The sequence below is a fragment of the Camellia sinensis genome, chromosome 3, assembly GCF_055761805.1.
Source record: "Camellia sinensis isolate YWXY chromosome 3, ASM5576180v1, whole genome shotgun sequence".
In the NCBI taxonomy this organism is placed as follows: Eukaryota; Viridiplantae; Streptophyta; class Magnoliopsida; order Ericales; family Theaceae; genus Camellia; species Camellia sinensis.
Genome location: NC_138963.1, coordinates 12,741,357 through 12,769,172, shown reverse-complemented (window position 1 = coordinate 12,769,172; position 27,816 = coordinate 12,741,357). Strand labels below are relative to the sequence as shown.

General features: G+C 35.0%; 2 protein-coding genes and 1 pseudogene across 3 annotated transcripts; all 3 read right to left on the bottom strand.

Moving 5' to 3' along the window:
* Positions 1–3,818: 3,818 nt before the first annotated feature.
* On the bottom strand, positions 3,819–17,156 carry LOC145821319 (histone acetyltransferase type B catalytic subunit-like; annotated as a pseudogene). Its single transcript, XR_014363324.1, has 9 exons — positions 17,115–17,156; positions 16,335–16,403; positions 16,209–16,244; positions 16,042–16,118; positions 15,818–15,917; positions 14,275–14,356; positions 14,028–14,188; positions 13,182–13,547; positions 3,819–4,309 (listed from the first exon to the last, which is right to left on the bottom strand). The product of XR_014363324.1 is annotated as a histone acetyltransferase type B catalytic subunit-like (transcript).
* A 934-nt stretch (positions 17,157–18,090) lies between these two features.
* Positions 18,091–19,320, bottom strand: LOC145822335 (uncharacterized). Its single transcript, XM_082919080.1, has 4 exons — positions 19,086–19,320; positions 18,864–18,995; positions 18,261–18,770; positions 18,091–18,159 (listed from the first exon to the last, which is right to left on the bottom strand). Exons 1-3 carry the CDS (start codon positions 19,314–19,316, stop codon positions 18,426–18,428), a joined length of 708 nt encoding a protein of 235 aa, XP_082775206.1. The 5' UTR covers positions 19,317–19,320; the 3' UTR covers positions 18,091–18,159; positions 18,261–18,425.
* A 50-nt stretch (positions 19,321–19,370) lies between these two features.
* Positions 19,371–26,884, bottom strand: LOC114322757 (mitogen-activated protein kinase kinase kinase NPK1). The gene is made up of 14 exons (XM_082917825.1): positions 26,369–26,884; positions 26,243–26,284; positions 23,504–23,569; positions 23,273–23,383; positions 21,590–21,670; positions 21,392–21,469; positions 21,184–21,266; positions 20,848–20,929; positions 20,618–20,718; positions 20,424–20,463; positions 20,162–20,221; positions 20,030–20,079; positions 19,716–19,935; positions 19,371–19,622 (listed from the first exon to the last, which is right to left on the bottom strand). Exons 1-14 carry the CDS (start codon positions 26,882–26,884, stop codon positions 19,371–19,373), a joined length of 1,782 nt encoding a protein of 593 aa, XP_082773951.1.
* Between the last annotated feature and the right edge of the window lie 932 nt (positions 26,885–27,816).

Here is a 27,816-nt window from a genome sequence, read left to right as displayed (position 1 = left end):
AGTCATCATTTAGGGCTATTTTGGGAAGATATTTAAAAGTCACCTTCCAATTTTTAACCCATTTTGGATCACATTATCTCTCGTATTTTTTACACTTTTTTAAAAAAAAAAAGTCAAAAAATATAAAAAAAAACCAACTTTTAACTATCTTTCCAAAACAATTCCTAATCTAAAAATCTTGTCAATATGTGGATTTTTATTTGGCCCAAGATTGTACCACAACCCAAATGAGACTTGGTTGAGGTTGGAGTTTAAAGCTTGACCCATCTATTGGCGACTAGTCCTGTAGAAAATATGAAAACAAACAAAATAAAACAAAACATATAAAATTACTAAAACTAAAAAATATAAGACTTTGTTTGAGAAGTGCTAAATTAATATATTTTTTGATTTTTTACGAAAAAACATGAGATATGAGTTGGATTTGAAGTGATGTATTAGAGAGGTGATGTGACTTAAATAAGATAATTGTGACCTAAACAAGATAATGTGCTAAAATAATATATGTTATTTTAACACATGCCAAGCAACCACTTAATCTCAACCCATTAGACTATAAGCCTGCTGATCAGATCTGACTCTTCTTAGTCCATGAGAGGCAGGCCCCATCGGCCTGCATGCCTAGTATTTTAAAATTGAGCATTTAGTGATTAATTGTTAGTTGATAATTAGGTAATAAGGTGATAAATTCATGTGAATGCAATGTTAAAATTCTGAACAAATACATTATAGGCTATGTTGAATTTTAGATTCGTTAAGAAAAATATATTTTTTTATAACCAATATTTACATTTATTTTTTAATTTTATTACAACTATCTACACGCTCAAGCTACAGAACTTTTTTAGACCCGTTTAAATTTGATGGCAGGTTTGGAATGACCACTTAAAGCCTGACTCAATCCACTCATTTCATATATTTATATTTTATATTATTTAATTTTGTTGCTAGAGATGAAAAAATACTTACCAATAAATTAGTTAAAACATTTGAGTACTTAACCTTGAGCTTATAAGAAAACAATCAAAAAATTATACTACCAACATCATTTGTTTTCATCTGGGACGGAACCAGAATTTTATCTTGGGGGTCGAGTCATGAATAATTTTTATTTTAACAATTCTTATACATATTTCAATTGAATAATGAGTAATAAATTAATATATATATATATATATATATAAACCAATATTTCTTTGGTACTATTGTTGTTTTAGAAAATAACTATTTTAGTTAATTTTTTGACTTTACGAAAAGATTTACACAAAAGAAGAGGAGAGTTGATTTTTCTGTAGTGACTATTTGATTTTTTAACTATTTTAAGTTGTTTCCAAAACAACCCTTAACGGATAATAAATAAAAATTCATATATTCAATCTTAACAAGAGTCATAAATTGAATAATAAAAAAATGAGTCATAAATTAATTGATTTTTTTGTACATTTATCAAACTAGAATTCAACGTCATTTTAAATTCTAAAATGCCAAAAAACTTTCACAATTGACTCTATAGTAAAATGTGTTATCTAAATTTATTTTAATGTGGTCCTCATAACATATAGATTGAGTCGAAATCACATTTTAATTAATTATTTATTTTTGTAAATTTATAAAAGATTAATTATAAATATAAAAAGCATTACATAACTAGAAAGTCACCAAGCCCAACAACGATCACAAGAAATAACATTAACTTCAAAAAAAAAAAAAAACAATTACGTGAAATAATCCCATGATGGGAGGGAACTCAACACTGCAATAAGTATCACTCGTTATCTTACAAAAATAATGATATACAATCATTAAATTAAAAGCTTTACTTATCACATTTTAAATTTCTTATACACATTTTTTTATGTGAAAGTAGCCTTAATGAATATCAATTCAAACCAAATGACACATGTGAAGCAAGAGAGGGGCAAGTCTATTAGATGTAAAGCATTTGTTGCTATAGAAGTAATACATAAGCATGACTTTTCCCGAAGGTAAGGAGGCATATAGGGATAACTATTTTAGTCCGATCTGTGACGATCCATCTATACCCGCACGAATGGGACAAATTTTACCCAACTTGACACTTATGTGGGGCAGGGGTGAATTATATTTTGATCACCTGCAATGAGAGTGGGAGGGGGGCAGATATCACCTTTCCCGATCCAAACCTGACCCGATATAATTAATAATATATAAATAAATGATATATATTTGTATATATATAATATAATTAGATATAAGAAAAGAATACTAAAAGTCTGTAATTCTGTTTAAATATAAATAAATAATAATCCTAAAGAGGAGACCAAAGACAAGAAAAGAAAAAAAAAATTAAAAATGAAGAAAACAGTTCATGATGAACTTTTATGTTTTTCTGGAGCATGATTGCACAATTTTTCCTACAACATGATTCCTGTAAACTTGTGTATACGAATGTGATGTGAATTGCTAGGCTATGCTTCCTTCTGTCATGTTGCTCTTTGCTCATTTGTTGGTCGATCACCTTTTGATATTTTTGTTTCAACTTTTGTTGTTTTCACACCCTCATCTCCAATTGAATTTGCGGTTAAGCCTCTTGTTTCAGATAAGTTGACAAATGTTTTAGGCTTATTTTGGCTTTAGTGAACTTTTTTCAACTTTTGAGTCAAAATATGATACTTTTTAGGTTCATCTAGACTAGACAATCCTAAATTTTTTGTTTTATGTTCTGTTCTTTTTTTTTTTAATTTTTTATTTATTTAAAGAATTAGAAGGGGAAAAGGGGGTCAATTTTTATAGGCTTTTTTGATAAAATTTGACTTATTCTGTTTTTAATTAGCTTTTTTTCTGAATTTTTTATTTTTTCTTTTTAATTTTCAGAGTCATCTAGTCTAGATGAACTAAAAAAAGAGAGTAGATTTTGACATAATTTTAAAAAAAAAATGGTTGTTGCCAAAGGAAACTCACCCCAATTGCCTTTTCATTTGACAGCTACATTGGAATTAAGCAAGTGGTGTTTGGTGGATATGAATTCGAGAATTGGAGGGAGGACTTGAAGGCAGAGGATGCAGGTTATAGCGTCCACAAGATTTAAGGCAACTTGAGTGAACATCACGAGAATGTCAGCATCATGCTTCTTCTTTCCGGATCATTCCATACCTTCTCATCAATGATTACCGTTGCCTTATGAGTTATAACATCTTACAATCTTACCGATGTCTTATTTTGTATGCCTAAACAAACCAAAGATAGGTGTAGTAGAGTCTAAAGAGTAGTCCAAAATGTATGCAATTTTGAGATGGTTGTGCAAGGATGTGTGCTTGGAATTAACGAGTTGTAGAGTTTAGATATTCAAAGAACACTTTTTTTGGCTACAATTTATGGTATTGTAATGAAGTGATTCCATAGAAAATTACTGTTTGTGCCAAGAAGCAAATCTAGCGGTTTTACCATGTGCATTTATTATTGAGCTAGTTATCTATGAAAGTTCACAGAATTGTCTAGTGCTACTAGAATTCCTGGGATATAACTAGTACAAGTACCTTTGATCCGAGCAAGGCTTTGAGCTTCAAGTTACGTTCAACTTTGAAACTAATATACTAGAGATTGCATTATTAGTATTGGGATGCGGAGGTGGTAGTGCGGTGTCAGCAGTGGTGGTGGAGAGATGATGGCAGTGATAGTATGGTAACATTGGTCAAACTTCAATTTGAAAATGTTTTTCCCAATTCAAAAGTAGAAAATATTTTCCACACCCAAATAAACTTATTCGTTGATCACAAAAACACATTTTCTGTCAACATTTGTCTCATGTCATTGTACTAAACGCCATAAAATATGCCAAAACAAATTGAGCATAATAAAATATGCCAAAACAAATTGAACATAAAAGTTGGTTGTTTTCCATGTGTGTTAATAATAGTGCCTACCTACAGCCTGCTCAAAATATAGAATAATAGCATGATTTCAAGTTTCACTTCATAAATCATGAAGGAGTTCTAGCTAATAATCCAAATAACTTGACTGCAAATTAAAGTTCATCCTAGAACTAAGGAAAACAGCTCATTCATTTACAGGCAAGCCCTCAATGCATTCCAACCTCTTCCAAAGCTTTCACTTTCTTGGTAGATTCATGGACACCAAACAAACCAAACAACAATGGAATGGCCTTGCAAGTCTTCGTGAACTTCGAGGACATACCTTCTGTGCAATCGACTTGATCTCTTTCATCCTTTCATCGACTAGTCCCTTCAACTGCTGCTCTTGATTGGTTTGATTTTCATCCATCTCAATCCAACTAGCTTCACCATTCGTGCACCTGAACATGACAACACTACTAAAAAAAGTGTTTTTTTGCAATCGTCACAAGTCGTCGCAAATAATGAAAATACAGTCGCAAAAGGCCTTTTGTGACGGTCCATGCGACCACAAATTGGGGATGCTAATGTGGGGGTGGCAAATACTTTTTGTGACCGCAAAATAACAGTCGCAAACTATTTGCGACTGCCTAACCTACTTTTTGCGAAAGTTATTTTGCCGTCGCAAAAAAAAAAAAAAAAAAAAAAAAAGAAAAAAAAAATCAAAAACATGTTTAGCGACTATTTTTTTACCGTCGCAAATCATTATTTTTATAATAAAATCACATATACGTTTGCTACAACAAAAAAATCAATTGCAAGCACCTAGCAAGTTTTTTTAATAAAAAATAACAAAATTAACAAATTCATTTAAACTCATAATAGAAATATTAACCTATTCACATGTCAGTGTGCAAACAAAATATAAACTTTCATACATGCAAAACAAATATCCATCAATCATCCTTAAAATATATTGTACTAAAAGATTCAAGTCCCCCCAAAAAAAGAAAAAAAAAGCAGCATAATCTCAGTTTGGCTCCAAAACATCACTCGCTCGATTATATCAATTACTCCCTCAACAAAACCTGCAAAAACATATACACGTGACTTGAAAATTTAATGCAGTTTAACTTGAAATAATAAAAATAAAACTATTTCGAAAGAAAATGTCAAGAGAAAAAAAAAGTGTTCATTCTCTAAATTCTTTTGCTTGGAGTAAATTACAAAAATATAGATGCCAATTCGTAATTTGCACAAATAAATAGACAAGAAAATGGTCACCCAATCCAATCAGATTAATGAATAAACCAAAGAATTTGAAAAATGAACATGATTAACATAATCTTTGTCCTAGCATAGATTAATACCAAAGGGAAACAAGACGAAGAAATTTGACTTCACTATTTAGAAGTTTACATCAAGTTACTGATTTCACTATGTAATTCAAGAATTAGCAATAAAGAATTTTGGAAACCTTTTATCAAACCAAGACCATCTTTAGTGTACAATGGGCAATTATTGAACAGTTGGGGCAGGCTTTGGCACTATTGGTGTATTTTTCTTTTCTTCATCCTTTTATCTTTTCTTTTCCTTAATTCATTTTAGTTCTTGTATATATTGAGTTGTCCCAGATATTATTAGCTATAATGTGAATCATGAAATGCAAACATGTATTAATGTTCTCTTTTGTTTTGAATCAACTGAATTTATGAAGCCAAATGCATATGTATAACCTAACATGTATCATGTTAGATCATGTAAATTTGACAATTTCCTTGTCAGCGTAGATGGATGCATCAATAAACAGCTAGTAGCCACTTCTTGTAATTACTACCAAGCCAACAAATAAATCTTCAAGGAATGGCCCATAGATGTCCATTGCCAACTTCATAACCAAGAAGTTAATAAGTTATTTGACGTGGAGAAGAGGAATATGCCCATAGATGTCCATTGCCGACTTCATAACCAAGGTCACAATTTAAGAAGACCGTGTTACGCTCAAATCTTATTTTCACTAAGGAACAGCCCACCCTTGAAAACCCACCTCCCTCCTGAAATTTTATATCATCTGGATTGGAACATTTATTTAGGGGTTTAAATTTTTGGTGACTTACTTTCACGCATGGACCATTGTAAAAAATAAATTGATGTATTATTGATTGATTTGTTGATATATTGTATTACAATGATTCATTCCTATATATAGAAGAGGGTGAGTGTGTAGTAGGTAAGGAGTAGGTGAAGTGGAGGTGGTAGTGGTGTAGTGGGTTAGGTTTAGTGGAGTAGTGGAGGTGGTAGTGGTGTAGTGGGTTAGGTTTAGTGGAGTAGGTTTAAGTGGGTGAAGTAGGTGGAGAGTTGGTGGATTTTAACAGCCCCCCGCAAACTCAAGGGGGATAGGAACTAACCAACTTGAGTTTGGAGAGAGTAACAAAACAAGAAAATACATAAAAATAAAAGAGGATAAGAGACACTGGATGGTCGTGTCAGACCATTGGTGAAGACACTGGATGGTGGTGTCATAACGTTGTAGAGGACACTGTATGGGGGTGTCATAACCATGTAGAGGACACTGTATGGTGGTGTCATAACGGTGTAGAGGACACTGGATGGCGGTGTCAGACCGATGTAGAAGACAGTTTATGGGGTCATGTCAGACCGTTGTAGCAGACAATGTTGTGACAGTTTACAGAGTCTTGCTGGACCCTTGTAGAAACTAACCGGAATCAATGTCGGGACAGTTTACAGAGTCTTGTCGGACCCATGAAGGAGCTAACCGGAATCAATGTCGGGACAGTTTACAGAGTCTTGTCGGACCCATGAAGGAGCTAACCGGAATCAATGTCGGGACAGTTTACAGAGTCTTGTCGGACCCTTAAAGGAGCTAACCGGAATCAATGTCGGGACAGTTTACAGAGCCTTGTCGGACCCTTAAAGGAGCTAACCGGAATCAATGTCGGGACAGTTTACAGAGTCTTGTCGGACCCCTAAAAAGTCGCACCCTCAAAAGGTGTGCCCAATCTTTCAAAAGGCGTGCCATCAAAAGGCGTGCCCAATCCATAAAAAGACGTGCCATCAAAATGCGTGCCAATTCATAAAAAGGCGTGCCATCAAAAGTTACGCCCTCAAAAGGCGCGCCCACTTCATCAAAAGTCGTGCCCGACAGAAAGCGTCGAGCCATCAAAAGGTGAGCCGGAGACGCGGCGAGGCACGTGAGCGACAGAGCGGCGTGTCGGCCGCGTCGTCTGTGTCAATATAAACCAATGCGGAGGCGGAGGAAACCAAACCAGACTGAAACCTCTGAACTTATTATTCTGAAACAATCTGTAAATACTCTGTATCCAACTCTTCTCGGAAACACTCAGCAACCCAAAAAACATGGCCTCTTCTTCCCGTTCAGCTACCCAGAATATGGCCTCTTCATCCCGTGGTCTACTCACTCTCTTTCCCGACCTCAATGAGTCAACAAGAGAGAGAACTGGTGCGGTGGCCAGTGAACCTCAACCAAACACCTCTGTGTTTGCTCCGTTGAACTTTCCGATGCGGTCGGTGGAGCAAAAAATGGCGGTGCAAACTGATATTGAGGCCAATCAGTATACTCTGAAGTCATGTGTGGAAACCATGACTGCGGTCACAAACTTGTCGCACCGGCTGCAGAGCAGGACAAATGAGGTGCAACAGTTAAACTCCCAGCTGGCTCTGCTCCAACGCATGTATAAGGATGCGCGAGCAGAGATAAGTGTGCTAAAGGCAGAAAATAAGGAGCTGAAGCGGAAGGCCACCGTTATGTTCCGATTTGGAGGTCCGCCATATGCTGCAGTGGAGGAGCAGGGAGTAGTGATCGTGCCCAGTGGAGTGGGAAACACGGAGGCAACACCGTCAAGGGCCGCCCAGGACGGAGGCAAGAAGAAAAGACTGGCGGAAGAGGCGAAGAAGTGAGGTCGGTGGGAGGCCGTCTGCAGAAAAGAAAACAAATCTTTTGGTGTTGTGTTTTGGTTTGTTGTTGTTGTTGTTGTTGTTGTTGTGTTTTTTTTTTTTTTTGTGTAAAATTGTGATCGGGGTTGATCCCTGAGATGAATAAATTATGGTTTGGTGTGCAAAGCTATATGGTATGAATGGAATGTGAAAAAGATTAAAAATAATGTGAAAGAAAAATAAAGAAAGAAATAATATATTTGAAATCAAAATGAAAGATGGGGAAATAAGGAAAGTAGTTTGGAGAAAATAAATAAAAATAATGGATTTTGAAATCAAACGGAGGAGAGAGAGGGGACAATTTTGCTAAGCGGAGTGGTTGAAACCCCATTTGGTTTGGCTGCCATCATTTCACCATTGGCAGTAAGCCCATTACCAGACTGACCAAATGGATGCGAAGAAACAGAGATAGGGCTGGAAAGGCCAGAGTTAGGTGGAGTATTATTAGTGGGCTGATTGCCAAGAACACGATCTCCCCCAGTCTGCTTGGAGGTAGGGACCTGAACCTGAGTTCTTGGTTGTGCCTTGTTAGAAGCCCCATTTCCAGCCAAGAACATAATAGCCTGAGCCTTCTCAGGAGAGATATCATTATACACGTTCACTGTTCCCGCATAGAAGATGGTCAATTGAGGAGGAGCCCGTTGAAAATGCTGAGTCTTTACATCCTTCAACAGCCTCTTCCTTCACAACAACTACAGAATCCTTAGAATTCAAACCCAAGAAATCTCTCTCTCCTTTTTGCTGCAGTTAGAAGCATTCTCGCAGATGAGAGTTTTGCATTTTCTCTCTCTACTTTCTCTCTCTAGCTACTAGTCTGCCAAAACGGTTTGTGGGGGAGAATTTGGCTTTAGGGTTTGGTGGTTGCAGTAGCAGAGAGCTGCTACTCTGTTTTTGATCTGCAGAATTTGAGTGCTTGGACTTGGATTTAGAGTTGGGTTTGGTTCTAATTTTGCTGGTTGAAATCTAAAAGAGAGAGCCCAGGTGCAGAGAGAGAGAGAGAGATTGGTGGCCATCGAGGACATGTCTTGTGTTCTTACATCTGAACACATACACGGCACCGAGACAGTTAGAACAGGTCGGCGGCAGCACATGTAGTTCGCATGAGCAGTGAATGAGAAGGATGATGGACGGACCAACGACGCATTGGGTAGGCGTCGTGGTCAGCAGTCACGGCTGACAGACGCAGCAATATTGCAGGTGCTGGACACGAAGCATGCAAACCATGCGAGTTGGGATGGTCGGCGACGGTGCCCGGAGTTGCAGCAGCGGGCAGTGAGCAAACAAACGAAGCTTTGTTTGACGAAGATGCAATCTGTATTTGCAGTAGGCCGAAATGAAACATTGGTTGCGAGAAGAGTTGGCGTCAATTCGAGCTAGCAGTGGTTTGAATTGCTGCAGTGGTTATTGGCGGTGATTGGAGAGGAGGTATGTGTTGGAGGTTTCAATTGGTTGAGGTCTGGCGGGCGGTTAAGGAAAAGTTGCCGCCCGCCAGAAGGCGAAGAGCACCAAGAGCTTAACTTGGCTCTGATACCATGTAAAAAATAAATTGATGTATTATTGATTGATTTGTTGATATATTGTATTACAATGATTCATTCCTATATATAGAAGAGGGTGAGTGTGTAGTAGGTAATGGTAAGTGTGTGGTAGGTGATGGTAAATTTTAACAGCCCCCCGCAAACTCAAGGAGGATAGAAACTAACCAACTTGAGTTTGGAGAGAGGATTGCCTCAACTCACACCTTTCTCTGTCCAAGAGAACTGCCTCAACTCACACCTTATGACTATCTTACCCAGATGATTATTGGCTCAGTCCAACGTTGCCTGGCCACATTGGTCTTATATCATCCCCTCTCTTACTCTCCCCAAGAGCTGTATCCTACTTAGGTTTCAAAATCAGAGGCTCAACCTAATCTCAGCCGCCACGTGTACCTCCTTAGGCCCTTCCTCAATATATTCCTCTTTTAATTAGATAACTTAAGTCAGTGACAAGAATATATTTTTGGAACAATTTGTCAATAAATTAATTTTACAAAGTATCTGATATGATAGATAATTCTTTACTATTTTTGGTATCAAAAATAAAAAATCAAGTGGCTCCTAATTTTTTTAATGGAGTTCTGGAAGTGAAAAAGCAAGTACTTTAGATATGAAACCCAAGCCACTTGATGCTCCATAAAGTGTTCCACACTTGTAATTTATCTACAGAATAGATATATGAAATCTTATTGAATATAAGTACATTTCAAAAACTTATTTTTCATTGCTTTTCCATGGTCATTTTCTTCTTTTTTTTTTTTTTGCCACAAGAAACTTCTCTTTTCAAACACTACTCAAGCATAAGTATGCATAGAAGAACATGCAAAAATGACCCGACAAACATGTAAATGGCCTGACAGTATCCAATTGGGAAAAATATCACTGACAAAGCTACAGGTTAGTGATGGGACCAGAAAACTTACTTTATCCTCAAGTAACATGCAGATATCTGTGGCAAGGGAACATCTCCTCCCCTGAAACCATTTAACATAGATAAAATGATTACCGATCAAAACTTGAAATATCCCAAAATAAAAAAAAAAAATTAAAAAAATTGCGTTATTTTCACCACTACAGGATATTCTTACTGGTATTTTGAGGCAACCAATGAGAACCAAATTGGACATTTTCTTCTGTGCTGTTTGGCTCCAAGCATTTCAAGCATAGCCTATGCCGGGGCACACAACCTCCCAACTGCATTTTTTATCCACTACACGCAACCTTCTTCGTTTGACCGGCACTGGAAGTGAGATTGTTCCATTCTTGTCATCTTGAACTTTTGATTTGCGTCGATGCTCCTTACCCATGGTTTTAGGCACATGTACATCATTTTCAAGAGCATTGAGGGGTTCTAATTTGGAAAAACCACCTAGAAAAACCACTTAGAAAAACCAGTAAATTTCTTAGAAAAACCACTCCAATGCTGCCCATACACTAGCACAGAACTAAAATAAACCACCTTCTTCCAATAAAAGCATCTTCAACTCAAATTCAAAAAACAAAAACTTTCAAATGCAGTTCAATCCTGACTAATTAGGAGAAACACTCTTTCAATTTGTTATCATGGAGCCGGTTTCATATTACAAATGGTTTTAGGTAGTGATCCCCTACATTAGTGCATATTTCAGAAACATTGTGAGGAAAACAAAATCATAAATATCAATGTTTACATTTCTGTAGAACACTAAAAAGTATTTAGAAACATTAGTGAAATAGATTTTGGTGATCTGTTATGGTGTATGTAAACAATGTGTTCCCTTACAGATATTGTAACAAGGACACATAAGGCCGTGCCCAACATCAATATTTAACAAATTAACAGAATCAATTAATTGCACATTAAGATTTCACAAAATGAAAAACAGAAGAGAGATAAAATGTAATGCCTAACCTAATTTTTAACATGAATATTTTTCTAGAATTAGAGATCACTGCTTATAGTTGTTGGATCAATAATGTTAACAAATGAACAATACATTTAAATATGCATAGTTTATCATCGTTGATATTTTATGATTTTAGAAGTCATTCTTGGGATTGAAGAAGTTTGCTTAAAAACACTCCTTGATGCTATTTACTGCATTCTGGAATTGTCATCATTATTTGAACCAGCAAATCTGTTATAGATGCACAACATTGTTTATTCAAACCTAATTAATTACATGATATATAAAATAGATAAAGTACTTAATGTAGAAGGGCATTTGGTCTAGTGGCATGATTCTTGCTTACGGTGTAAGAGGTCCCAAGTTCAATTCTCGGAATGCCCCTTTTTTGATTAAGTTTTTTTCTTTTTCTTTCTTTTTTGGTTGGTCCTTGTCAGTGAAAGTGAGAGATCTATAAAAACTGCAAAATGATCTTCTTTTTTTAGCAAGAGGATTGAGAAAGGGAAGAAAAGGACACCCAAAAAAAAAAAAAAAATTGGATTGTCTAAACAATCTCTTTAGTTGCTGCCCAACATAGAGCAAAATTGCATGTTTCTATCATCAAGATACCAGGAATCAAGAAATGCAAGGGTGCTCTGCTCATAACCAATAGACATTACAGATGCAAGCAGAGTTGTGAATGTGTTACCATAGATATAGGTGTTATGAAATCAACCAGTTGAATGTAAAATAAAATAAATAAATAAATTGAAAAGGCTATCAAAATTTGAAACTCAAAATCAAAATATGAGATAGTTATACTGGGATAATTTGGAAATAAGTGTAATAGTTCACACTAACAGAGTTGTATGTATATAATAATAATATTAATAATAGAATAGATAACGAGGAACCCTTGATCCCACATTTGGTGAGACCCAGGATAAAATTCCAAATATAACCATCCATTAACCTTATATATAGAGAGGTAGGAATTCAAATTTAAGAGCTCTGATTGTTTACCTGGGGACTTACCCTTTCAAGCAAGCCCTCAGGGATGCAAGCTCTCTAACATTGGGACCGGGACTAAAGTAACATCTAACCTTATTGGATTGGCACAATTCAACTATACAGAATAAATTAAACAATCAAGTGTCTATTTCTATTTAGTTGTAGCTCCATAGAATACATACATATGGAAATACAGTTCTACTGTCTCGATAAAACAACACACAACTAGCAAGACATCAGCAAATCAAACACAAAAATGCTCAATTCTTATATGACATATGATCACAATCAGTTACAACCAAGGAGGTGAAAACAAGCAAGCATGTGAGAGCAATGCTATATATATATATATAGAGAGAGAGAGAGAGAGAGGTGAGAATTGGAAGGTGAAGCGATAACAATTAAGAATTGAATAGTTCAACTTGTACTTGTAGCAGATGAGGAAGGATTGATTCAAACCAAAGCTTGATTCCAGAATCAGGCTACCTGGTGGAAAAATCAATAGATTGATGAAAAAGTGATCGAATTACAGTGAGTTTAGATGAAGAAGTTGAATACGAATTACAGTGAGTTCAGTGAGTTCAAGTGATAGAAGTAGAGAGATGAAAAAGTTGAAATACGAATGAATGATTCGAAGAGACTCATTGAGAGAGAGAGAGAGAGAGAGAGTTTATACCGTTGGAGATCTCTTCTTCAGATGACCATGGTGATCTATAGAGCGAAATCGAGAGAGGGAAATCAGATTCTCTTACTCAGACACAATCGAGCGAAATCAGATTTGGGGGAAATTAGAGTTTAAAAAAAAAGGAAAATATAAATTGGGCATAGTGGGTTCGCAAGTTTCTGCTTAGGCTGGGGTTCATAAGTTTTAGCTTCGGCTAATCTGCCGTTGCAAATAATTTTTTTTTGCAACGGTCAAATAATTAGACGCAAAAAGTTATTTTTCTAGTAGTGCAAGCGACATTTCTTGATCATAATCTATTGGAAATTCAATCACCCGCTTCTCTGCAGCCCCCGAGTCCTTCCTTATGACCTCAGCTCTAACACAATCTGAAATGACAGTCATGAAATTGTCGATTTGCTTAAGTTTGGCTTGTCTTTGAGAGATTTTCTTGATTCACATGTAAAATTGTGGAATTGAGGGCTTTCTGGATTGGGTTAAAAACAAGTAGGCATCCCACATCAATACACGTTCGCACGTGTTGTAAGGAATCCAAAGGCTCTTCAATTGTCAAGTCATAAACATTTTCACAAACTGCAACATTATTAAGCACCTCTAGAAGATGATGGCCGTAACCTTTGCGCTGCTAAGGAGGCAATACAAATATCTACCCACAATAGAAATAGAAATCTCATCAAATGCTAGAAATAACCGCATCTTTTTTTTGGAATGAGCTAAAAAAAACTACAATTTTTTTGAAACTTTTTAAAAAAATTTCTCAATTTTTTTACTTTTCAAATCTACCTAGTCTAGAATGATTTAAAAGGTCAAAATAATAATAATAAAAAAAAAAGAGGTTAACTAAAGTAAAAAAAAGTCAACTTCTTTCAAATAAATTTTTATTTTTAATTTTTTACTTTTCAAGTCTGTCTAACTCAGTAGAACCTAGAGTGTAAGGCTTCTTGAAACGTTTCACTAAAAAATTCACTAAAGACGAAAAAAAGCCAACAAAAAAGTTTCTAAAAAAGCAATTCTCAAACTCCACTGACATACAAAATCAAAGATATCAAACACGCATCTTAGAACCACCAAATCCAGGTTCTGTTTATTTCAAGCTAACAAGTTATTAATGTAAAAAAGTGTAAACCTGACTAAGCCGCAAGCGCAAACTGTCGGGGTAATGGTAAAAACGATAAATCGCTGCAAAACCAAGCAATCTAAGTTGATTGCTGCCCTGCAGATCAATTTTCTTCTGAACTATGAGAAGAATCTCGCATCTTGGATCAATAATGCCAATAGGATTGCTACCTGATTCAATGATATGAATGGTTAAAAATTGCAGTTCAGTTTTATTACAAGGAATGTGATAAGAAAGCACAGAGGCGAAAAATTACCATCTACAAGGATAAGAACAAGAGGTACCAATCGACTGTAGAGGTGCCCAACAGGCATGGTTCCCACCACAACCCGAATAACCTGGTCCAATTGGAAAGAAACCATAATTATGACAATCAAAAGAAAATAAGAACTGTCATTATCAACAAAAAAAATTCAAGCATAATGGCTACACTGTGTTCTAAAATGCAACTATGACGGAGGAAATTTGTTTTTCTTTTGTTTACTTATTTATTATTTTTGCGGGTGGGGGTGAGAAGATGCAAATGGATTTATTGAGTATGTTCTCATCCTTAATCTTCCCAAGAACGAACGAGGGAACAAGTCTACTAGCAAGGAGTCTTTGAAAGGCAAGACATTTTCGAAAGTCTACAACTCAACAAGCCTTGGTCCTGCTTACTTGGGGCCAGCTACATGGATCAATTTCCTGCCATTGGCTCCATTCACAATCACATTCTTAGTCAAGTTCACGATAGTCATGTCATTTCTTATCACTTCAACCCAAGTTCTCCCGCGTCTTCCTACATTTCTTTTGTCACCCTCTATGTGCATCAAATCAATACTCCTTACATGAGCATTAATTGGTCTATGATGTATAAGATCATAAAATCTCCAATGATTTACCTCATTTTATCTTCAATTAGTGCCGCTTTTAACTTCTTTATATTGAATTCATTTATTATTATTAATTTTCTTTTTCGTAAGTTAAATTTCATTTCATAAAACAGATAGATACAACCCTTACAGGGGCATCCTCCAGTCAAACTAGTTACAACAAAGATCAACAGCCTAGTAACTTTCAACAGAACGGATATTTTCACAAACTACACACATAAAAGAACTATCAACTAGCTATCGAGTATTTAGCTATTCCTTCATCTCATCCAATACTGACCCCTGTTGGGGAAATCCCCTAGAAGAACATAACTTGTTATTTGTATGACTATTTTATATTCTCCCATGAATATAATCTTGCTCTTATGTCATTGATCACTTTATTTAGAACTGAATTTGCATCTATCCTTCTGTGAGGAAAAGTTCTGTAGTTCTTCTCCATCTACACAAGATAGATAGTAGCAGCCATTGCCAATTTGTGTACTGAATGGCCAAAAGACTTTCCACCTATATTGTGAACTACCCAATCAATCTCAGCTACAAAGGACATAGGGTTTCTTTCTACTCACATGCTTACTCAACAAAATCTCTTTCCAAACATAGTGGGAAAAGCAGCATTTAAAAAACAAATGATTATGTGATTCCATCTCCACATTACAAAGCACACAAGATATATCATCTACCACACCCCAATCCTTGATCCTATCCTTAGTAGATAACATGCCAAGAAAGCTTAACCATTGTATGAAAGACCATCTATCTCAATAGTCTCATTTCAGTTAGTCATTTTACAAACATTCCTTTTATTAACTACCCAACATTCAATATCATTAATCATAGCAAGTCTTTATAGCAAATCCATAAAATGCAAAACAAATAAAGCACTCTATTCACTAACAATAATATAGCAAAGGCGTTAAAGAGCACCTCCAAATCAGAACAATCTGTCTTCAAATAACTGTTAGAATCACTGTTGTGCGCATTGGTGGTGTTTTGCTGCAATATCTCCCCTTTCGAGACAATAGATCTGTGACAAAGAACAAAAATCACAATGTCAAATTTAACAATAATCTAGCAACCAAGATAACACAATTTCAGAAGACAAAATGAGAAAGCATCAAATGTAAAGGTAAGTCATTGACGAAACATACTTAACATAATCACACTCGGTTGAAAATGTTTGAAGGAAATCCTCCTTTTTCTCAACAATATTCTCAGCAAAAATATTCTGTAAGGAATGACTTAAAGATCAGAATTCAATGAGTAAATGGATATTGGATGTCAAGGGAATAGGTTAAGATGGGTGGTCCATGATTACCTGGAGAGCAGATTTCATATCTGTAATCCCCCCTGCCTCCCTTATAACAGTTAAGGTATAGAAATCATTAGCAAACCATCAGAAGACAAAGCTAGAATCGGGCTAAAGATAAGTGTAAATACTTACATCAGATGTGCTCTGAAATGTAATCTCAGCATATTCATGAAAAGATATGCTGCTGACCCAGATGGTGATCTGCATGATTTGTGATAAAATATAAATTACAAATAAATAAATTAACACTTGCAAGCTAGAAAAGAACGGTTCCAAATAAACAAGTTGGGCACATTTGGTATTGTTTTCATTTTATATTCTAGAAAATAGAAAAAACGGAAACTGACACAAAAAAACTTGTTTGCAGACTATTTTTGAAAAAAATTCTGCACACACCCCTTTTTTAGGAATTACTTTTACATTGCTTTGTAAATCTTTGAAAACAAATTCAGACAAAAATGAAAACCATATAAAAATCATAGGTGCTTTCAATGTTTTTCATTATTTCTATTTTCACCAAAACCAAAAACATCAAAAATGAAAGCAATCCCAAATATGGCCTTAATGTTTAATGTATTTTCATGCAAGAGATTGTGCATGATCTGGGTTGTGCAGGAGGACAGTATATTATTATATGTTATGAACAAAAAGAGCTTTTTTTGGCTTGATAAAAAGCATGCATATCCATGAATGCAACTTTCATAGCCTCCACACTGAGGACATGAATGCACAATGCCAAAACAAGAGCAAGCAACTACTGAAAAGGAGATAGAAACGAAAATGGAAGTTCGATAATCACCAAATAAAATTTGCACACAGACGCCATAATGGGAAGATACAGTTTCAAGAGCATCAAATTATCAACAGTGGAGTCTTAACCAAATTTTCCAATTTAGCAAAAAGGTGTATTACCTTCAACCCTTGGTTACCGTAAATAATTACTACAGTGCTCATCTAGAACTGCTCACCAACTCAGCATTGGCTCAACAAGCCTGGCAAACACTATAGAACCAAGCTCGTTGTTGCAACAAGCACAAATTGAAGCCAGAGGTCCAGCTTAACTTCTTAAGTGAAAATTGAAGTTCATGATTTTGGAAAAAAATAAAAATCAATCCATACACGACTAATCATTTGACCAAGCAATATTCCTCGCAGATGAAACTAAACCATAGATTAACAAATAAGGTTCGATTAAGGGTCCAAATATATTAACAAAATGAGTGGAGCCTATGCACTCTTAACGTTCAACCTCCAGCTGTGCATCACTAACCCAAATGAACCAAATTGGAACTTGCAACTCCAGTCAAAAGCCCCAAGTTCAATGAACCTGAGCTGAAATCAACTCACTAATTGTCCCATTTCAGATTAAAAATTTGTTCCCACAAAAAATAAACAAGTAAATAAACAGAATAAAACATTTTATAAAACATGTAAGCATATATGATTGTGGTACTATATATATCAGCTACAATCAGAGCCCCATGTTCAACGAGCAAACGCAATACCTCTTCCCAGGAACCATATGCAGTTGAAACAGAGTTCTCTAGGCCACAGACTTCTTGTTGCTTGTGTTCTGCAATTTGTAACAGGAGTCCCAACAACCTTACACACAAGAATTCCACTTAATCAAAAGAGGTCCAAAACCTTTGAAACATTGTTCTACATGTCTTGTTAAGGTATACAATGGCATGATGCAAGATTGTCCTATGTGCAGTTTCACAACAGAACTTAATTTGAGATTTTCAATGATTTGATCTCACAGGACCTAGAATGCAACAAGCTAGACCTAGAGTAGACTATCGCTGATCCTGAAGACTAGCAAGCAAATCACAATAAACACAACAGCTTGCTTTTATAATCTTTTGAATATAAGGTAAATTTTCACTTGCCACGTTTCCTTTCAAGCTCTTCATAAAGCTCTTCTTTCCATATTCTTTTTCTCTCACAGAAGCTTGTGCTGCTAGTAAAACATTTTTCATTCTCAGTTTACAGAAAGAAAACATGGTCCACCAAAAGAAAATACAAACTAAAGCAAGCATCAAACATCTACTCACAAACCTTGGATTAATCAGCTCCTGATCATCACGAACAATCTCTTTCCATTCACTAGGCTTAGGTGGCTGTACTTGCGACAGAGTTTGAACACTTTCAGTGCCAATATTTGATACACATTGGGAATAAGTTCCGAAGCTAGCAGTACAGGCAACGTTAACAGCTGCAGAATCACCCCACTCCAACCTTCAACCGAACCCGACGCCAAAATGCCTCCCAACCCAACCAAATGCCTTTCCAAACACCCCGACCATGTGTCAGCCCCACCCTTCCCAAACACCACCCCCCTCTACCCAAACCATACTTCGCCACAAGCACTTCATCATCATCATCCTCAGCTACTAAGGGCCCACATGGAAATGTGAAATCATTGTTACCCTTACCCGATGCTCGAGTGATGTCAGCAGACTTGTTAACTGTTTGACCAGAAAATAAGTTCACTCTACTTTCTAACTCTGGAGTGTCATCAGACTTGCATGGCCAATTATCGTCAGGCTCAGACATAGGATTAAAACTCTATATTAACAAAAACAACAAACCATTGGTTGTTAGGGGTTACCATGCTGACAAATATTATATTTGTTAGAGGGCATCAAAGAAATATGTTACCTCATTAAAATCATCAGAAAGTAAAGCAGAATCAAACTTTGCTGATACTCCAATCACAAAATCATCTTCATCATCTATCTGACACATGTCAACATCACAATGGCCTGATCCCAAATAATCCACCTCAAGTCCCTGCAACAAACCGCCATGAACCGCCCTGGACAACAAACGACCCAAAGCCTCCATAACCAAAAATGAAAACTTAAGTGGAAGCGATAATACCTTCTCATCAAGGAATGCTCTAATTTTTGACTCAATAACTTCATTATCATCATCATCATCCTCAGCTACTGAGGGGCCACATGGAAATGTAAAATCATTGTTCCCCTTACCAGATGCTCGAGGGATGTCAGTAGCCTTGTTAACTGTTTGACCAGACAATAAGTTCACTTTACTTTCCAACTCTAGAGTGTCATCAGACTTGCATGGCCAATTATCGTTGGGCTCAGACATAGGATTAAAACTCTAGATTAACAAAAACAACAAACCATTGGTTGTTAGGGGTTACTATGCTGACAAATATTTTATTTGTTGTAGGACATAAAAGTAATATGTTACCTTATTAAAATCATCATAAAGTAAAGCAGAATCAAACTTTGCTGATGCTCCAATCACAAACTCATCTTCATCATCTATCTGACACATGTCATCATCACAATGGCCTGATCCCCAATGTGGGACATTTCCTGGGAACTTCTCTGGAGTGTCATCAAACTTGCATGGCCAATTATCGTCCGGCTCAAACATAGGATTAAACCTCTAGATTAACAAAAAAAACAAACCATTGGTTGTTAGGGGTTACTATGCTGACAAATATTATATTTGTTGGAAAGCATAAAAGCAATATGTTACCTTATTAAAATCATCAGAAAGTAAAGTAAAATCAAACTTTCCTGATGCTCCAATCACAAGATCATCTTCATCATCTATCTGACACATGTCATCATCACAATTTCCTGATCCCCAATGTGGGACATTTTCTGGGAACTTCTCAGGATAAATAGTTGAGCACCTCACACTATTATGAACATCCTTCAATTGTGTGTAGGTTGTCCTGATAATAGGGTCCATGCTAAAAGAGAAATTCAACCTCAGAGTTATAATTAGAAATAACAAACAATAATATATCTTTAAAGCACCCAAGGTTATTTAACAAAAACCATTACGAGTTCTTAAGCTCCATCTCAGGTGTTGCCATCTTTTTTCCAGAATTTTCCTGATGATTGTAAAATAAATAAGAATGGAAAAAGAAAAGCTGCATAATGCAAACAAAGAAGGCTTCATGCAGTTATACTGACCTTAACTGAAGCGCGTAACACAGGATAGGTTTCCTGATGCTCCCTAGTAACAAATGGATGCTGCATATGATAAGCCAAAAACATTTTTTAGAACAATTATTAAAAGAAGTGACAACTTTTATTATCTAACATTGTGTTTTCCATCAGAATCAAGGAATGTTCTGCTACAAGATAGCCTTACATATATATATATATATATATGAGTTAAGAGCTTAATTTATAAGGAATTGATAAGTTAAATTAGCCTACAGTATAATAGTACCTGCAGCAGATCTGATGCAGCAGGCCTTAAGTTTGGTTCCCTGCCATAGAAGGATAAGAGAATGAAACAAACTTAAAAATAAAGCATAAATTATCTTCTTATAAATTTGTATATCAGCCTAAAAAAAATAATTAGCAATGGACACAAAGGGCAAGAGAAGCAAGAAACAAAAATAATAGGCATGTGAAACATACTTCTGCAAACATTTTAACAAAAAATCTGTTGCTTCAGCAGAGAGATGCTCAGGGATGGGTGGATGAGATTTAGTTGTCCCAATATGGAGAAGAGCAGCAACCTAAAAGAAACACCAATTAGTTAGTTCACAAACAATGAACTAACATCTTACCAAGTCCCAAAGTTGTAGTCAACAGAACAAATAAATACTTCAGTAGGAAAACAATGGAAGATGATGATTTCAAAATACCTCCTGATACTGCTGGCTCCAAGGAGGCTTTCCTGTAGCCATCTCAATAACCGTACATCCAACACTCCATATATCAGCAGAGCTGGAATGTTTGATATTAAACTAATGAGCTAAAACAAGCACAAAATAAGGAGTGCAACAAGCATGGTGTATATGTACGTGCTTAAGTGAAAATGTTGCAAGCATTTACTACACCAATGCGTAAGAGTAACTTTATCCACATTGAAGATGTAACTAAGGTGACATGGGTTGAGCTAGTAAGAAAACACATGGTCGCATTTGTCTTATCCATATCATAGATCAGCTATAAGCATGGAAATGTGTGATTGTACTCACAAGCTATGACCGGTTTGAAGGATAACTTCTGGAGCCATCCAATATGGAGTACCCTTCATTGACTTTGCACCAGTCATGGTAGCCTGTACTAGCAACATACATAACTCGGGTATAAAATAATTTGACATAATATTACCTTGGAAAGAAAACAAAATAAATAACTAGAAAAATTAAATAAAAAATGAAATAAAGGAAACATTGTTCACACCAGCTCAACAACTTTCTTTGACGCACCAAAGTCTGCAAGTTTTATGCACCCCTTATTATCAACAAGGATATTAGCTCCCTGACAAAAGCAAGCCCTTTATCATACATATATATATATACATAGAGAGAGAGAGAGAGAGAGAGAGAGAGAGAGAAGTTTTATCCTTGTTAAGAATCATTTGCAAGAAGGTGAAGATACCTTAATGTCCCTATGCATTATTCCATTCTTGTGAAGGTATTCCACTCCCAACAACAATTGTTTTGTGTACATTCTTATAACCTGCTCAGCATACAAATTCAGCGAGAATATCAAAAAAAAAAAAAACAAGCAAATTACATAGTATAGAAGCAAGGTTTTCAAGTTCTGAGTGTAGCTTTTCATCTCATGTACATTCTCATAACCTACTTGGAAAACAGGTTCTAGGAGAAATTTCAAATGTGGTGATTACTAGATCTATGTCCTTAGTTTGTCGAGATATATTATCTTCTATTCTGTCAAATGTTGATCTGTACTTATTTTTTGTTGAAAATTTTAAAATTGTGATTGGTAATGGTGAAAGGACACACTTTTGGAGAGACAAATGGTTGGTGATTGGAAAGTTGGAGGATGTCTTCCCTAGGCTTTTTAACTAATTAGAGGCTAAAGATGGCTCCTTGAAGTCTTTTGTTCAAACCAGAGATGTGCAGCTGGAGGGTAGCAGTTCTCATTCAAAAGACCTTTACGAGCCTGGGAAGAGGAGGAGGTTAAAAGGCTTATTGAGGTATTGGAGGATGTTCCCAATCTAAGGATCAATATTGATGATCAAGCTTGGTGGAATGCAGAACCATCAGGCTCTTTTTCTGTTTCCTCTGCTAGAAGATGGTGTGAGTCTGCTCAAGGCCCATCTTTTAGGATTACTAAACTACTGTGGGGTAACGGTGCACTACCAAGAGTGAAATCTTTTGGTTGGTTGGTTGGCCTGGAAAGGTCGGGTGAAAACGGCTTTCTATCGTCAAAGAATTGCAGTTTTGGATCCCAATGTGAACAATTATTGTCTGTTTTGCAGGGAGAATGTGGAAACTGTCAATCACTTCCTGCTACATTGCCCTTTGGTATGGAGAATGTGGTCTAAATTATTGGATTGGTGGAACTTGTCTTGGGTAATTCCTGGGTCTATTGGAGATCTTTTGGAATGGTGGTTAGGTACAAGCTGTAGCAGGTTTGAAAGGAGGATATGGCATTCTATTCCTTTTGCTATCATGTGGTCTGTGTGGAAGCTCAAAAATGAATGTGTTCAATGCAATTCAACCAGATTTTACGGATTTTGGGGAGTTGCTGAAGGTTAGAATTGCTTTATGGTTGAAATATAACACATGGGATATATTTTTCTATTAATGATGTGGCGTTCAACCTTCAGCAAGTAAGATCTCGCTCAAGGTAACGGAACAGAATTAGAATTCTGGGCTAATTTTTGGTTGTGGAGATTGTTGTTTGTGGGATAGATGGCTGCTGTTTGGTAGTTTTAACAGGTGGGGTCGGTTTGATTGTTTGTTACTCCTTTGTTTTGGGGTGATTTTTCTGTTTGTTGTTGGTTTCTCACCAACATTTTGGCTTGAGCTAGCACAAGATTGGGCATCCTTCTTGGTGTCAACTTAGTTGGGATCAGGTTGAGGTGCTATGATGCTATCGAGCTCTCGTCTTTTCTTTATTGATGGTCTTCATATGTAATGTTTTGATTTTATCAATAAAGTTTTCTTATTTTGTTGATTAAAAAAAATCCTAAAATGAAATTTTTTTAAGTCAATAAGCAGGCCTTGCCTCTCGACAGAGTGTTATTTGATATAAACTTCAATATTCAAAAACAAAAAAATATATAATTTGAATAAGTGGTAATCAACTTACAGACTCGGGAAATGAACCAAATTTTCCCAGAAGTGAAGAGATAGATCCACCAGGGACAATTTCCAACAAAATATTCAACGATGCGTCCTCTCTAGTTGTTCCCAAGTATCTCTTCAAGAAAAAGAAAAGACGAGTAAAGTTAGAAAACCAACCAAAAATATAAAAATAGATAGACAAGACAATAAAAATGAACAACCATTGCTTCAGGAAGAATGCAAATCAAATACTTACAACAATGTTTGGATGTGAAAGATTCTCAAGAAGGTTCACTTCTTCTTCAAGCTCTCTAATGTGGGCCTAACAAAAATTAAAAAAGGTCAAATTCAAATAACATACTCTTGCCAATCAACTAAAGCAAAAATCTTTAAACATTAAAATAGAAAACTACCAATTTAGGAGTGTTTTGGGAAGATGGTAAAAAGTTGGCTTTTGGTTTTTTACTAAGTATTTGGCTTTTTTAGAAAGTGATTTGAGAAGTTCGTAAAAAACTGCTTTTGACTTTTTCGGTTAATATTTGTTTATAATGTCACATCACAATCAAATGACCAAAATATCCCTACCCAATTTAGTAAATTTACATTTTCACCCATGTACAACCCTAGACAACATGAAGGGTATAATGGTAATTTCACATGCAACTTTTTTGGACTTCCCAAATGACTATTGTTAAAAAAGCCAATCTAGCCTTTTACCCCCAAGCTGCAAAAACGTAGCTTTTAATCTTGGTTCTCAAATGGGCACTTAGTACCACAAACGCAATCTATACTATATATATAAGCAAATGCAGTGTTATCTCAAAAAATTTCAAAAATTCATTCCTAAATTCTCATAATTTTAAAAAGAAAAAAAAAATACATGGAACCCCCCTCTAGCTCCCTTTTCACTTTTCAAATCTTCTCACTCCCTCTCCCTATATAAAAAAATAAAAGTAAAATAATAAAAAAAAATCACATAATATCTTTATTTCCCACAATTCAAATAAAAGAATAGAAATCCAATATAGTTATCCTTATCTCTCTTCTACAAAAATCTAAAAAAAAATAAAAACACATAAAAAAGCCAAGAGATAAAAAGAAGCAAATTAAAAAAAAAAAGATAAAAATCCTGCATAGTTATCCTTATTTCTTTTCTATAAAAAATCTAAAAAGACTTCTCTTATGTTCGTATTCCAATCTCCATAAATAGTTGTACTATTCTCACCAAAATGAAATTAAAGATGATGACGGAAAAAAAAAAAAAACTCACAACTCTTGATTGCATGCTCTCTTCTTTGTTACAACAACATGATTACTTCTCTACATCTTTCTAAATAAACACTCGCTCAAAACCTGTTTATCTACAATTTACTTATAAAGACATGGGTATATCACTACAATTCTAAAGGTTTTATTTTCATTTCCTTTTTTTTTTATCGGACATTTTTCAATTGTGTGCTTCATATTTTTATTTTTTTTTTAATATTGAATCACTTTTTAAATATTATTCAATCATTTCTCCATTTTCATAGTGTTTTTCCTTTTCAAATATTTTGGACAAACAAAAAAGTAATGGCACTGTTGTGACTGAGAGTAATGAATATCTTTTTGTAATCATCATCATAAGAAGCTAAAGTTGAGGGTATGGCACTATGGTGACTGAGAGTAATGAATATCTTTTTATAATCATCATCATAAGAAGCTAAAGTTGAGGGTAAGAAGAAGAAGGAGATGAAAAAACTAGGAGGACTTGAATTAATGTGCAAAATTGAATACAAACTTAATAATATTAAAAAAATAATATTTTATTTGTGTTTATCTTTAAATTTAAACATTTATTTGCTGGTTGTTAAACAAGTTGTGAGTTTTGTTCAATTATATGTATGCATTGGACTCTCCTAAAATCAATAAATTTTTGTTTATTTTTTTAAAAATTTAATCGATGAGTTTTGGAAGCATCAAAAATTCAAATTAATTTGTTAATTTTCTTAATTTGTAATTAATTAAAAAATCTATTATTTAGTTCATTTGCTCCTTTATCTATATGCCATGAATAATTTAAAAAATACATCTATTGGTTTGAAGTCACATTACACACTAAAAATAGATCTAATACCGGATTTATACTATTACTAGAAATAAACTTGGGCTTTTTTAAGTAATTCAAAAAATCTAATTGAATTATTTGTTACAATTTAATCATGACTTTTGGCCAAAATTTAAAATAATATTAAAATTATTAGCTTAAAAATATCTATTAACTACTTTACAATCCTATCTTGTTAGAAATTCCTTTAAAAATTAAAAATTACCAAACAACTTCATATCTCCATCAAAATATTTTGATTCTTTAGAATTCATATTATACTCATTGATGTTGATTATGCACAAATGAGTATTCTATATCCACCCAAATTGCTTGGAGCCAAAGAAACTATTCGAATAAAATCAGTTTGACTATTGAATTTTAGATTTGTACAAAAACAATTATCATAGAATTTCGAATTTATATATATAAAAAAATTAAATAGATTTGTGCATGAAATAAAAGCCTGTTTCGTTCACTTTTCCATTCTTTTTTTTATTATTATTATTTTTTATTTTTACAAATTCTATCCAAACACAATTTCAGAGTTTCTTGAGTGATTGTACAGAGAAAATACATGTTGGTTCATAATATAATATAAAATAAAATAAAATAATCATGGGAGAAAATTGTCTAGTTGTATAAATATTATAAAAGTAACAAACACATTGTATTAAACCATTTATACATTGAATTCATATATTTTTCATAACTTCTTCTTCTTTTTTTTTCCTTCTTTTTTTTTCTTGGTAAAACAGTGAACTAATAGAATTAAGTAGTCAAGGTTCTGGGGCATAAAACCCCTCTAGCATCATCATACATCTGATTTAAAACAAAAGAAGGAGCAGAAATAAAGACATGAAATCTACTTAACTAACAAATAAAATTTTAATTTATGAAATACAAAACCTGTGTTTTCTCTTTTGCAGCACTGTTGCCTGCAATTGAAACCTGCATTGCATAGATATTAAAAAATTAGAAAGCAACAAAATCAAAACCAAACAGATTTCAAAAAAATAAAAATTAAAAATTAACCTGCTTGATGCCTAGAAGAGCTCCAGAATCGATATTGAGTCCCATATAAACCCTTCCAAATGCGCCGCAACCGATCAATTCACCTTTCCTCCACCGGATCGTCGGGGCGTCGTCTTTCTTGACTTTGATCGCAGTAGACTTGGCAATCGGTGCATCGTCTTTCTTGACTTTGATCGCATCAGACTTGGCAATCAGTGGAAGTGCAGGGACTGGAGGCTTCGAGAAGAGTCCGATTCCCGATTTGCGAATGATGGAGCCGATCTTCTCAACGAAACCTCCGAAGACACCTCCATCGTCGGAGGGCTTGAAAACCAGAGATCGGCAAACTGAGCCGATGAAATCTTGCATTGTATAGCGAGTAATGTAGGCTGGATCGAGAGAGATTGAAGAAGATTTAGTGTCGGACAGAGAAAATGTAGGGTTCGAATGTAACGCAGAGCGAGGGAACACTGACAGTGATGAGAGAGAGATAGCGAGGGAAAAGGCTTGGTTTTTCGTATTCTTTTGCACAAACATCCTCACAGTTCTATTAATTTATGGTAAATTACACTGACACCCTAAAATTTGATCTAATTGCATTTCACTCTCTGACATTTTAAAATTTTTGTCTCTACTTTCTAGCTAATAGTCTTATTTCACATGGGTAGAGTTTCCCTCTTTCTCTACCTCTCTTAAGTGTGGTAATACAATTTTTTTTTTTTTTGAAATACTTTGATTTGTAATGATTTTTTTGTTATGTTGGAATGTCAAGTTAGTTAGTTATGATTATATTTTCTGTGATGCTCTCATTAATAGGTGCTTTTAAGTTGATATACGTATTCTTACTTAAAATTTGATGCTCAGTGTAATGTACTACTGCGGTGGTGAATGTAATGAACTTTTTGATAATTTTGACCAATTGTTGTGTTCGGCACACTTTATTTCTCTTGGTTTCTTTTCTAAATTTCATTTTTCCTGTAATTTTCTTTCTTTTAGTTTATTATTTCATTGAATGATATTTGACCCCAGTAAAAACCTAGCTCACTTTATTGAGTGTTTTACTACGGCCTTCTGGTATTATGGTCATGATCGTAAGTGTGGGTAATACCTGGCAGTGTATGGTTGGGATTTTTTTACCAAAGAGTTAAATGTCATGTATGGTATGTATATTTTTTAACTTTTGTTGTGAAGGATTCTATGGCTACAATATGGAACGCAATAGGAATTTTGATAAACACCTGGTTGATTGGCTTGGATTACTCACTCTTTTATGAAAGCAAATTTCTCTTTCAAATTTTCGGATATATGTTTGGTGTGGCTTATATGTAGGATTCATTTTATTGTGGCTTGACAACTAAAGAAGCACAACGACTACATGAATATAACTTTGATCATCCTGGTAATAAAATTTATAATTAAGTATTGCTATAGGCCTTTAATTTGTACGTAAACTCTGTTGGTGTTTTTTT